Source organism: Leptinotarsa decemlineata, unplaced genomic scaffold, assembly GCF_025532065.1.
Source record: "Leptinotarsa decemlineata unplaced genomic scaffold, Ldec_3_MD MMD2_P_RNA_scaffold_14, whole genome shotgun sequence".
Classification (NCBI taxonomy): domain Eukaryota; kingdom Metazoa; phylum Arthropoda; class Insecta; order Coleoptera; family Chrysomelidae; genus Leptinotarsa; species Leptinotarsa decemlineata.
Window position 1 is genome coordinate 13,134,762 of NW_027412528.1, and position 13,836 is coordinate 13,148,597.

The 13,836-nt window shown below is 35.0% G+C and overlaps 2 protein-coding genes across 2 annotated transcripts in view; one reads left to right on the plus strand and one right to left on the minus strand.

The window, feature by feature from the left end:
- The window catches only part of LOC111511853 (xaa-Pro aminopeptidase ApepP), a 296,974-nt gene that overhangs the window by 204,459 nt on the left and 78,679 nt on the right, over nt 1–13,836 (plus strand). The gene's annotated exons all lie outside the window — the stretch shown is intronic.
- LOC111514992 (aquaporin) lies at nt 1,577–13,671 on the minus strand. The gene is made up of 3 exons (XM_023171225.2): nt 13,400–13,671; nt 10,422–10,651; nt 1,577–2,053 (listed from the first exon to the last, which is right to left on the minus strand). Exons 1-3 carry the CDS (start codon nt 13,482–13,484, stop codon nt 1,658–1,660), a joined length of 711 nt encoding a protein of 236 aa, XP_023026993.1. The 5' UTR covers nt 13,485–13,671; the 3' UTR covers nt 1,577–1,657.

Genomic DNA, 13,836 nt, shown 5'->3' on the forward strand with positions numbered 1-13,836 from the left:
CAGCTGGGATCTACCTTTTAGGTACGATTTGAACCATTCAAGACTTATTCCTCTTATGCCATAACAGTACATTTTTTTTTATAAGTATATCATGATTGACACAGTCGAAGGCTTTCGAAAAATCGCAGAAAACTGCCGAAATTGCTTCTCCCTCATTCATATTCAAGTATATTTTTTCCAAAAATGAGAAGATTGCATCATTAGTGTTTTTACAGCTTTGGAAGCCAAATTGACATTCATTCAATATTTTTCCATTTGATAAAAATCTCAACAATCTTTTCTTCACTAGCTTTTCGATTAATTTCGAGATAGTTGATAATAACGAGATGGGTCTGAAGTTTGAGGGGTTGGTGACGTCTCCACCTTTATAGAGAGGTAGAACAACTGATGTCTTCAACCCTGAGGGAAATACTCCTCTCACAAAAGATTTGTTAATCACCTCGGTTAGTGCAAATAGAGCTTCTATCGGTAGGTTCTCAAGGAGTCTTCTAGTTATACCATCTAACCCCGCGGACTTATCATTTTTTATTTCCTTGAGAGTTTGTTTCATCTCGTAAACATTTGTAGGTGTTAAGTTGAAATTATCATGACATTGAAATTGATCAAGGTAACTTAAAGGGTTGATTTGAGGTACTATAGTGGATGTTATTTGTTCGGCAATAGAGCAGTAAAAATTATTCAAAGAATTCGGGTCAATGTTGATCACTGCTGATGAAGATAGCCTTCCTTTACCCCGCAATTCATTAATAATTGCCCATTTCTCTCTAGGTTTATTTTGTGATGATTCAATTCTTCTTGAGTAGTAATTATTTTTTGATATTTTGATCAAGCTTCGGTAGATTTTTCTATATCTATTGAAATACTGCATAAAACCTAAATTCGATGTAAATTTTTTTATTGTACGCAAGCATCTCAGATTATTAGCAGAAATTTTTAAACCCGTTGAGATCCAAGGCTTTTTATTCTTTATTTTCAGTTTTCGTAATGGAAAGCATTCGTTGAAATTGTTTGCTAAGATTTCTTGAAAAATGGTAATAGGATCTGAAGCAGTTGTTATATGATTCCAATCAGCTTGTTCACATTTTAGTCTGAATTTGCGATAATTATTTTCACTAAAGATTCTACCTTCTCTAAATTTCATATTGTTTTTCTCTCTATCTAGTGAGAATTCGAAATGAATTGCTTCATGATCAGATAAGCCTGCAGGAATAACTGATGTGGATTTGTGTTCAGCAAAATTAGAACAAATATAGTCAATAATTGTAGAGGACGTACGTGTGATTCTAGTAGGTTCGTCAATATGCATTTCTAGGTTGAGGATAATTAATAGATGTCGAAGATTATTACTGAATTCACAGTCTTCGGAAAAATCAATATTGAGATCTCCGCCAAAAATAATTCTTGATTTCATAGGGAAACTTGACAAAAGAATTTCTAACCTTTCTAGAAATGTATACGTATTTGTTGTTGTGCCTGATGGTGCTCTATAAATGCATAATATATACAAGTTGTTTTTCTTATTATGCATTACATGTGACAAGGATAATGGGAATTCTCTACCAGCTAAAAGAAAAGATTGTTATTGATGTGTTTACTTATCTATTGGATACAAAACTCATCATGAACTCTGAAAATAAAACATCATCAGCTGAATGAGTTATCTCTTGGCTAACCAATTATTCAAAGAATATTTTTCGTCTTCTTTCAAAACGAATCTGTAAAGAATCGCTCCCGTTGCCATTCCCAGTATCGGAGCGATCTCGTAAATCCAATGGTCTTTCCAAATATTTTCAAAGAGAGCTGGCGGAAAACTTCTAGCAGGATTAAGACCAGCTCCCGTAAATGATTCTACCGAGAAAACCAATCCTGATATCATGAGACCCAGTCTGAGGCAAAATGAGTCTCTGTAAGTGGCGTTTTTGCTATCAATGGCACCAAAAACAAAAATGATGAGGACAACCGTACATAGGAACTCCAAAAAAAATCCTTGTGTCGGAGTAATTCCAACTTTCAAGCGAAGTAAGCACATTTTTTCAGTTTTAGGTGTGACGACCTGAAAAAACAAAAAATTATTAATACTAATGATTTGAAAATTTAGAGTTTATAGAGTCACAAAATGGAGCACGTCCAATTTTTGTTTCAGAGGGATAAATTATTGTCCCATGTAATGTGTTCCATACATTCAAACACTTTGCTATTGCTGACTGCAAACGATACGTTATTAGAATAGTATTTTAGTTCTCTATTCACTGAATATACCTTCATCGTTTACTTGTTTTCATTGCAGAGTTGATAATGAATAGATTAGATAGATAGATAGATAGATAGACATTTATTGATCATACATCAATTTACATTGGATTGTACATCACTGAAAGTAGGTAGTATACAGTACACTGTTTATTGACAGTCCAAAATGAATTCTGAAATACTATAAAATGCCCTAGACAAGGCCGTAGCCAGGAGGGGGATCAAGGGGGATTGATCCCCCCGAAAGTTCTACAAGCAACGGCCATCCAAAAATTATATCAAATACAACGATTGGCTTGTTTAAACATCACAGGAGTCATGAGAATAACACCCCACTGGACCTGTACGTTGAGAAGGTTGTGTTAATGGCCATGTTACGATTTCCCACGCCTGGTGTAAACCTCGAATACCCAGAATACAAATTCAGATGCTACAAATGCAATACGCTTATATATAGACGGCTCAAAAATCAAAAAATTGGCTCAGGATGTGGAGTCTACTCCAGATCACTAAGCCTAAAGATTAAGTGGGGAATGGGAAAAACAGTTCAAACAGAACTGGCTGGTATCTCAGTCGCCACAAAAGGAATAACCAGCAAAGGAATTTCTGGCAAAAAAATAACAATCTGTAGTGACAGCAGACAAGTTCTATTAGCCTTGAACAGACAGCGTGTTACCTCGGGGCTAGTACCAGAGTGTCACCAAGATTTAGCCAAAGCCTCGGCAGATAATAACATTATCCTGAGGAGTAAAGAGATGGGATGAAATCAAAGGATGCTCTCTTGCCACGATAACCCTGGGCGTCCATGGGAAGCTGGCGCCTAAGAATTATCTAGCGATGACCAGGAAAAATCTACGCTTAACAGTAGGATTTCTGACTGGCCACTGTCAACTAAGAAAATACCTCCATAAAATGGGGCTAGTGGACACACCTACATGCAGGATATCTGAACAGGAAGATGAAACTGTCAGGCATGTCCTACGCGAGTATCCGGAGTTATCAGCTATAATATCCCAAGGACATTGATAACTAACGAAATAATTTTATCACAGTTTTCGAAAGCACGTTATTTGGTAACATCCCGACGCCGAAGGCGGAGGGATGTTACCTAAAATAACGTGCTTGAGGAAGTTGTGATAAAATTATGAGTTATTTATCAATGTTCGAGGGATATTCGGTGAGAAATTTTTTTGCAATTCGAACAAAATTATTTATTGAACACACAGTTATTAAAAGAACAATTCGTATAATGATATTCCGTTGATCTTGCTGTATTTGCCTCGGTTACTGCATAGGTGTTTCCACGCATACTATTGATTATTTGGTTATGATGTTCCTGATCAATTACAACTTTTCTTGTAATAATTTGCTTGTTATATTCCATACGGTTTTAACAGTAGCCTCCTTAAACTCTGTGCTATCCTTTTTTCTCATATTAATCGCCCAATCCTTGAGTATTAATGCAAGCTCTTCGAGAGTACGATTTCCATCCAATTCATATTTTCTGGCGTCACAAAACTCCATAAATATTTTCCAAGTGTATTTTTTACTATTTTTTGGTGTATTTTCTTCAATGATTTTGTCAATTGCCGCATCATTTTGAACACCAAAGCGAGGAAGTGACATTTTCGAAATAAATTGAATTACTGAAATGTCAAACAACTTTATTGTGTTGGTTGCTTAGCAATGTCATGACATAAGTGATAACTACCCGTGAAAACTATCCATGGGTAGTTATCAGTGTAATGATGGTTTCATTGGTTATTTCGACACACATGACTAGAAATAGACAAATTTGATAGGATAATTTTTTTGGCAAAAAATTTTCGGCAATAACAGCATGGCCACGGGACACTCGCCGATGCGAATATTCGCGCGGTGCGGACCGCGAAGCGTCTAGCGACTAGAACAAACGCATAGCAATGTACTTATGAAGCCACGCGCAACGGCGACCGGCGAAGCGACCGGTGAAATGTACCGAGCGAATCGCGTGGGCGACTTGGGCGCAGCCGTCGAGCAAAACAAATGGATGAATCTGTATGGCGCGAGCCACGGAGTCGAACGGCAGTCGCGGCGAATAGTGCAGTGATCTTTGTTTGTTACTAGTTATCATTATGTGATATTTTTTTCTCAAAGTTCTTATCTACATTTATAATTATCTTAACTGATATTTTTATAATATGTTATTATGGAATATATAGATTTTATTTCCATTGAACTTTTACTTACAATATTTTATATTAATATTTTATTTTCTATTCGTTCAACTTCTACTTTTCCACTAAGTCTATATACCTCTCAAGTTATTTTTTCACACATTACATCAACATCTGCAATTATACATATTTATATATAGAAAAAATTCTACACATCATCATCACGCACAAGCTGTACCCAATTCAGCTTCAGTGATTACCCTCTTTATTCATTCATATGTTTATGTATATTATTTGCGAGAAATATGTATAACTTTTATTTGTATTTGGTGAATGAACATTACATTATACTATAACAATTTTCAATTGAAGGTAACTCATATACAAATTGAACTGAGAGCAAACGGCAACAATGTTAAATTCTAAATTCTTACCGGGGTCATTTTTACTGTCTATGCATCGCCATTGTTGATAATTGAAAAGTAAGATGATTCCATAAAATTTGCCCCCCGTAACAAGATAGCTTCTGCATATCGATAGGATGTACGAGCGAATAGGTGAACCAGTTCGTTAAATACTTTGAAACATCGATAAACTGATCAACACTTCGTAGGTCTATTATATTTGCGTCCTTAAAATGCCATAACTAGTCATTCGGTTTCTTCATCATCAAGCATCTTTATCTGCATAGGCGTAGTGTGTTCTGTTTCTTGTGAAGGTGACTTTGTTTTGTATTTTTAAAATATATTTTATTATATTTATTAAATAGACTGTTATATTTATTACCTTTAAAATACAAGATAGAGTTGGCCGATACTGTCATTAACTAGTTCCTAGAATATTATTAGTTTCTAGGTAGATAGTAATATTTCAAAATGTATATATAGATCACAATGTATGTAGAATTCAGTTTGTTAGTGAACGCGCTTGAAAAAGCTACTGTGCAGCGAAACACGTGTTGCGGATTTGTTAATCTGTTCTAGTGAAAATCTCACAATAAAGTGTTTTTCAAAATACATCAACTTCAAAATAGTTTTTGAGGTAAGTAAACAACTGACAAGTAGCTGAATAATATGATTGAATTTTATTATTTTTATAGTATTGAGATAGATGCCGTAGCAGGTCCAAGTAATGTACAAAGAAAGCGGAAGTTTATGTCGTTAAGAGAAAAACAGATTGTCTGTAGAGTGTACGAAAATTTAAAAAATACACTTCGTACAGTGGAAGCTGTTGCCCAGTGTTCATTTATAACGGGAATATCCGTTTCGACAATTGAACGCATGGTACGTGAAAAAAAGGTGACAGGGATTGTGCAAGCTCCAAAAGTACATTGCGTGGTAGAAAAAAAATTGAATTGGACGAGTACCAGGAAAATTTTGTACGCTATACCATTCATTCTTTCTTTTTTGAAAATAAAGCGCCAACCCTCGAATCCATTAGGATGATGATCTTATTCGAAAAATGAGCAAAGTGAAGTTAAGGAAAATGATAAAAGATGATTTAAATGTAGGTATACAGGGTGTCCCTGGACTTCCTCTTTTCCTCTCGGGAATATATAGATGGGGTCAAAATATCACCAGTACTTCATATAACTTTTTTTCCTAAAATCCTTCGTTACCACGTAACGGGCCCTCGAAGTTACAAAATGAAAAATGTTTTTCTTTGATAACTTTTCAAGTGAATATTCAAAATCATCCAAATTTTGTTAATTGACTAAACAAATGAATTCCTTCGATGAGCTTTCATGCAGAAGTCAGTTGTTTTGCTACAAAGTCAGGAACGGACTACCCCCGATGGTCCACACCCCAAAACTTTGAAATGACAGATATTTTTCAATATTTTTCAACAAATTAAGGTTACTTGGACAATTTTATGAATAAAAGTACTCGTGTGGAAAGTCGATCGGAGCAACGAGTCTTGATAAAAATGTAGTTTCACTCGACGACATCAAACCCGCTCGTCCACCATTATTTGAAATGAATAATTATCAAAGCAGAAATAATAATGATAACGTTAATTCAACAACATTTATCCTGAGATGTCTACCATTATTCGAAAATATTATTTTTTAAGGAAAATGGAAATGAGAGGTAAAATGTTCATAACGAATTTTTATAATGCAAACACACACGTTTAACTAACGAAACTCAAGAGCCTCAAGAGCAAACAGAAATGAAAAATCCGCTACAGAAACTGCTCGATATTACCACCTTCTCTCTCTATACATTTTCTTAGTCTGCGAAGACACCCTCTCTGTACTTGAAATAGCATTCCAGGGTCGTTTCGTACGGCTTCACAATGTAATGTTATTCTATTCAACAATGCATCTCTTGTGTGAATAGGTGTAGCGTAAACAAGGCTTTTTAGATGCCCCCATAGAAAGAAATCCAATGAATTTAAATCCGGAGACCGCGATGGCCATGAATATGGCCCACCTCTACCAATCCATCTATTGTGGAAAATATGGTTCAGATGGTCACGCACAATCAAACTAAAATGAGGAGGAGCGCCATCATGCATAAACCACATATCTCTTCGGGTTTGCAATGGAACATGTTCCAAAAGTCCATTCAAATCGTTCTGAATGAACTCCAAATAACGTTCTCCATTCAATCGGTCCTGTAGAACGAATGGTCCTATAAGATGGTTTCCTATGATACCAGCCCAAACATTCACGTTGAATTTCCGTTGGTGTTTGGTTTGCAATATCCCATGGGGATTTTCTTCGGCCCATATATGGAGATTATGAGAGTTGATAACTCCATCTCTACTGAAACCTGCTTCATCAGTGAATAAAACTCGATTAATAAAAGTCATATCCTCTCTTTGCCTATCCATGAACCAATTGGCATATTCAAGTCGTGCTGGAAAATCTTGAGGTGTCATGGCATGTACCTTCTGGATGTGAAATGGGTGGAGCAGTTGTTCCCTAATTATTCTATGAATAGTGGACTTGGATGTATGGAACTGTTCTGATAGATTTCTGATGCTCATTGAAGGATCATCAGCGACGGCTTCCAAAATATTTTCCTCCAATACAACGGTACGTACAGTCCTAGGAGCGCCCTCACCACCTCGTTTTGGCAAAACTGTACCTACAATAATATCGAAATAAAACAACGTGCTCAAATTAATTATCAATTATTACATACCTGTCTCCCTCAAGCTGCGATCGACACGCTCGAATGTTTCTCTTGACGGTACCGTTCGATTGGGAAAACGCTCGGAATACAGACGACGAGCTTCTGCAGCATTACAAAATGCTCGTCCATAAAATACATGCATATCTGCATATTCATTGAATGTAAACTGTTCGGCCATATCAAAAAAATTCAAAATATCCTATAGAATATTGACAATACAATGATAGTCATATGACAACGCACCACTCAACAAAACAAAATCGCATTCCAGTTTCTCATTTTTAATCAAAACTTTCTAAAAGGTTTTTTTGTCAACATCTGTGAAAGAAATGGAACATAATTATTCCCTGGATATTTTTCACCTGATCATGTGCAGCCGTTTTTGTAGTTCATTCGTTTGCTTTTTATTAGTATAGTAAATATTTTTTCCGATGTGCGTTTTTTCAGCTAAATTTAGATTCGTGTTAAAGAATTTCTCCCATAAAATTATAATTATCAGTGAAACTCCTCAACAGTTTAGCTGTGAAGAAGAATTTGAAACATTCGAATGTTGAGTTTCATGAGATTCAGATAACTGATCAACACGAAACGTGATTATTCCACACGTATTATGTACATACAAAATATGGAATGAATTCGATATTTCATAGTAGAGTAGCTTGTTAGTTTAAAAACACCACGAATCTACAGAACTTGATATTTCTTTTGAAAAAATATCTGCTATCACAATAACTGTGACTTAAACTTCCATATAGGTACTGTACTTTTTGTTTACGACTTCATTTTAGCATACTTTGTATTATTCCTGTTATAAATGTTGTTGAATTAACGTTATCATTATTATTTCTGCTTTGATAATTATTCATTTCAAATAATGGTGGACGAGCGGGTTTGATGTCGTCGAGTAGAACTACATTTTTATCAAGACTCGTTGCTCCGATCGACTTTCCACACGAGTACTTTTATTCATAAAATTGTCCAAGTAACCTTATTTTGTTGAAAAATATTGAAAAATATCTGTCATTTCAAAGTTTTGGGGTGTGGACCATCGGGGGTAGTCCGTTCCTGACTTTGTAGCAAAACAACTGACTCCTGCATGAAAGCTCATCGACGGAATTCATTTGTTTAGTCAATTACCAAAATTTGGATGATTTTGAATATTCACTTGAAAAGTTATCAAAGAAAAACATTTTTCATTTTGTAACTTCGAGGGCCCGTAACTTGGTTACGAAGACTTTTAGGAAAAAAAGTTATATGAAGTACTGGTGATATTTTGACCCCATCTATACATTCCCGAGAGGAAAAGAGGAAGTCCAGGGACACCCTGTATATGCCAAACGATCCCGTAAGTCTGTCTCAATAGAAAGAGAAGATATAGTCTCATGGCGACGGAGATATCTTCGCTCTATTAGAGAAATGCGTTCTGCTCACAAAAAGATTTATTATTATCTGGACGAAACGTGAGTGAATGCTGGTCACACAGTATCTAAGATCTGGCAAGATACTACTGTAACTAGTTATCGTCAAGCATTTGTGGACGGTTTATCAACAGGGTTACGCGATCCAACGGGTAAAGGGCAACGACTAATTGTCGCCCATGTAGGAAGCGAGAGTGGTTTTTTAGACGATGGTGTACTAATTTTTTTATCAAAAAAAAACGGGGGATTATCACGAAGACATGGACGCCCAACGCTTTGAAGGATGGTTTGAATCCCTTCTTTCACGAGTCGAGCCAAATTCGGTAATAGTAATGAATAACGCCGCTTCTTATCACAGCCGATTAGAAGAACAGCTGCTAACTATGCTACCAGAAAAGCAGACATGCAGAGTTGGTTAGGACAAAAAGGAATTCCATTTTCCGAGGACATGGTTAAGGCCGAGCTTATGTGTGTCATTAAACAGCATCGTGACAGATATCGACAGCATGTGGTGGATACAATAGCTCGTGCTGAAGGCATCACCATTTTGAGACTACCTCCTTACCATTGCGAGTTAAACCTGATAGAGTTAATCTGGGCTCAAATTAAGGGTTACGTAGCTCGTGAAAACGTGACATATAAAATTTCTGATGTTCAACGTTTATTAGAACTCGCAATGGAACGGATACAGAAAGAAGATTGGGCTAATGCTGTAGCCCATGTGATCAAGGAAGAAGAGAAAATGTGGAGATTGGTTGGGATGGTAGACACTGTTTTCGACTAAACAATAATAGATTTAAGTGTGACTGGGGATTCCTCTTCGGACAAGTCAATGGATTCCGAAACTTCATAAGCATAACATAGGTAATTATTTCTTTGCTTTGTAATTCTCTTTCAATATGAAAGGAACATAATAATTATTTTGTAAATTTTTCTATTTTTTTAAAGTACTGTATTAGGCATATCAAGAAAATGTAATCAGTTTTACCATTGACACCAGTTAGCGACACCTACTACAACAATTTTTACGTAAATACCTATGTGTTTAAATAAATAAAAATATTATTTTGGTACGCCTCTGCAGAGTTGGTAAAAGGATATCTGTTGGTCACTTCAAGTGCGACGTTGCTGATGAATTGAAAATTATATAGCAAAGGTAGCAGACTCAACTTGACATCTCGACAGTGAATGAGAAGGATTGAAAATTTCAGGTCTCAAATCTTTTAAGCTGGAAGTGACAAGGTTGAAAAAAATTTAAAATATGTTTCTCTCAACATAAAAACCGATTGGTATCTGGGCGATCTATGAGGAGTCGGTATAGTTTTGTTTTCATTGACTCACCCTGTATATGCCACTGTCGTTTACCTAACTACATAACTTCGTTAACAGCAAAATTTTGGATTTTTCAAAGATATTCGGAAAATATGTGTCGTGTCTCTCAATGAAATATTTACCGTCAATAAACCAAATCCAAGAAGTGACCCAACATATTGCGCTGCAATATATATTAAACACCTTTTCCACTCCATATCTCCGAATATAAGGAATGCAATTGACACCGCTGGATTCATGTGGCATGAACTGATGTGACTAAAAATCTGCACGGGAATCATCACGGCGAATCCAAAAGCAAACGCTGGCAATAAGGGTCCGAGATTGAAACTGAATATACATCCCATGCAACCTGAAGCAGAAAACATATTTTTGGCTACAGATTGAATGACACTTTTAATTAATATAATGTGAATCAATTAAGAATTGTATGTGAAATCCAAATCTGAAATAATTGTAATGGCGTTTGGCATTGGGCATTATTAATGAAACTGTAAGAGATTCTCAGAATTGAAAAGTGGGAGGACAAGAAAATCCTCATTAACAAAAATGTAGAGAAAGAAGGTTTTCTTCTAAAAAATGTAGAAGACACCATACTTAAAGTATGGTACAAAGTATTAACGTAGAAGATTATAATACAAACTGCCCTAGCAACATCGGCTTTGACTCTAATCCACACACAATGTTTCTGAAGCCATACAGTGAAATGGAATTGCTTGAGTTGATTAATGAAAAAAATGAAAAACAAAAAATCATCGGGTATAGATGAAATACCTGTTTTTATTATAAAAAAAATATAGGCATAAAATAGGGGGTATGAAATTTTTCTGTATATATTGTTTATATACAGTATGAAGAGAATCGGTCCCAGGATGGATCCCTGTGGCACTCCAGCCTGAACCGTTTTCATTTCGGATGTGGAAGAACAGATAGTATCTCCATAATCAAATTTATGAGACACCCATTGATTTCGATTAGAGAGAAACGAAGAAGCCCAATTGAAAGAATTTTCCCTCAGACCGTAAGACTCCAGAATATTCAATAATTTTACATGATTGACGCAATCGAACGCCCTGCTCAAATCACATAAAATTGCAGCAGGGCACTCGCCCGCATCAATAAACTTCACTAGGTCATCATAAAAACTAAGTAAAGCAGTTTGAGTTGATTTTCCTGATCTGAAACCATGTTGCATTGGTATTAAAATTGTATGAAAATTTATGAATTCCATTAAACGTTCCAAAAACGCGTACTCGAAAACCTTAGAGAAGCTCTGGGAAATAGTGATCCGTCTGAAATTCTCTATGGATGATAGTTTTTTGTTTTTTTGAATAGTAATTACTTTTCCAACTTTCAGAACCGTTGGAAAAGTACCAGTTAGGAAAGAGAGGTTCACTATATATGTAATTGGTTCAATAATGACGTGCAATATTTTTTTTATAATAAAAACAGGTATTTCATCTATACCCGATGATTTTTTGTTTTTCATTTTTTTAATAATCAACTCAAGCAATTCCATTTCACTGTATGGCTTCAGAAACATTGTGTGTAGATTAGAGTCAAAGCCGATGTTGCTAGGGCAGTTTGTATTATAATCTCCTACGCTTCAATAAAAAAGTTGTTGAGTTCAGTCACAATAAGAGAAGGATTTTCAATGGTTTGATCTCCTTTTTTGATAACAATATTTTCACATAATTTCTTACTTTCGTTTGAAAGTTCTGATACGACATTCTATGGATGATGTTATTGTTATGTTATGAATATTTTTTTTTCAAAAGACACAATCCATTGATATAAAAATATCATTGGTAATTTATAAAAAAGGACACTAAAAATGCAAAAGACAAAAAATGTGACTTCCAACCCCGATGTCCCCTACACTGCGCGACACAGTAGTGTGTCGCAAATATCGCAGACAAATATTCATTTTATTCTAAACAAATAGATAGCCATTTCACATTCGCTCTACTGAACTGAAATAATATTTCTGATTGTTCTGATTGACGAAGGTTGATTTGAATTAAATTTAGAATAAATTTCACTCTCCGATTGTGAAAAAAATTGAGCTGAATCACGTATTTGGACGTGAAGAATACGAATCCGAAAATAAATATCGGTGCTCTGCATTATTTCCAGAGTTACAGCCCTCCGAAATTTCCGGTTCACCCTTTTTTCCACAATAAAAAATATAGAAAAACAGTATTTATTCAGCATACCATCTTCAAGTTTTATTTCACATTCTTTGACACTTTTCAGTTCAATAATCAACATTATTTCTATAAAAACGATTCAACAATGGATTCGTTTTCTGGTGACATCCCTCTATTTAAAGGTTATACATATACCGGGTGACCCAGAACCAATTTACCCCCTGTATCTTTGTTGTATTTCCCTCGTAACGGAACATTTTCATGAAAGTATGCTATGGAAGATTGAACAATATTGTGTAAGTAACAACAATTCATGGCCAAACGTTTGACACAATAAGTTTTATGCAGACTAAATAGTTTTACAATTTTTAGTTTTTCTCCATTTTTCAAAATCAATACACTAATTTCTTTTAAATGCTAACTTAGGTACCGGTCTAATACTTTGGAAATATGACAAATTTTATTTTATTTCTTGATTTTGACTTTGTGTTCGTTTATAAAATTATTCCTAGAATATTATTCTGGTGGAATAGAAGTAATTGGTATTTTCTCATCTTGGTAATACACTCAAAATTGTGTCAAAAGTGTCATTTTACGAGTCTTTAATACTAGAAGTGAGTTCCTGAAAAAGTAGATTTAATGAACGTTTCGTCTTTTGAGAGGCCATATTTCCGAAAGTAGACCGGCCCCCAATTTTTTGATTGAAGTTTCGTGATAAGCGAGCAAAAATACGTAGCCTGAAAAATTTTCAAAATATATCGCGAGCCGTTATGAAAAATATTTACCCTAATTCCCTTACTAATTCCAAACTACTTTGCTTGATAATTTGAATTCATCTTTTAAATCATATCAAAAATTTAGTTATAAAGCTTTGATATTGTCAACATATGAACAAGCATTTCTTTAAAACTAGACGAAAGTTAGCAAAATTAGTAACTGTACTTACTCACCTAAAAATTCTAGAATTGCTGTGCCCAGTAATTCTGTAATGAATGATATCACGTAATGAGTTTGTTTCTTTTGGGTCTCCTCCATGCAAAATTATGAATTTTTCGCCAAAATTGAAATGTTGGACAAATATATCAGTTTTTGATGCGAATGTCAAATAACATTTCATTTATGTTGCTATGATACCCACACTCAATGTGGTGATGATAATAATTTCGAAATTAAGAGGAAAATAATCTAAAGGATCACATTTTTTCGTAAATTTGACGTATTGTAAACTTGATTCATGTTATTTCTCTCAAGTCTAGTTTGTGAATATTGCTAATCATATGCTTTTAAGAAGTGTTAATATGGATAACATTGTCAATAAAGTAAACTCCACTCAAATTACTCTGCTTAATTTGCATTATTCATACATCAGAAAATGTGAAAATGTCAG

Bases quoted from the DNA above. Each gene is read 5' to 3' on its own strand.
- LOC111514992 (XM_023171225.2), bottom strand. From the start codon at position 13,484: ATGGAGGAGACCCAAAAGAAACAAACTCATTACGTGATATCATTCATT. The intron at 10,652-13,399 runs GTGAGTAAGTAC...TTTCTGCTTCAG, and splicing joins AGCAATTCTAGAATTTTTAG to GTTGCATGGGATGTATATTC. The intron at 2,054-10,421 runs GTAAATATTTCA...TTGTTTTTTCAG, and splicing joins TTGGATTTGGTTTATTGACG to GTCGTCACACCTAAAACTGA.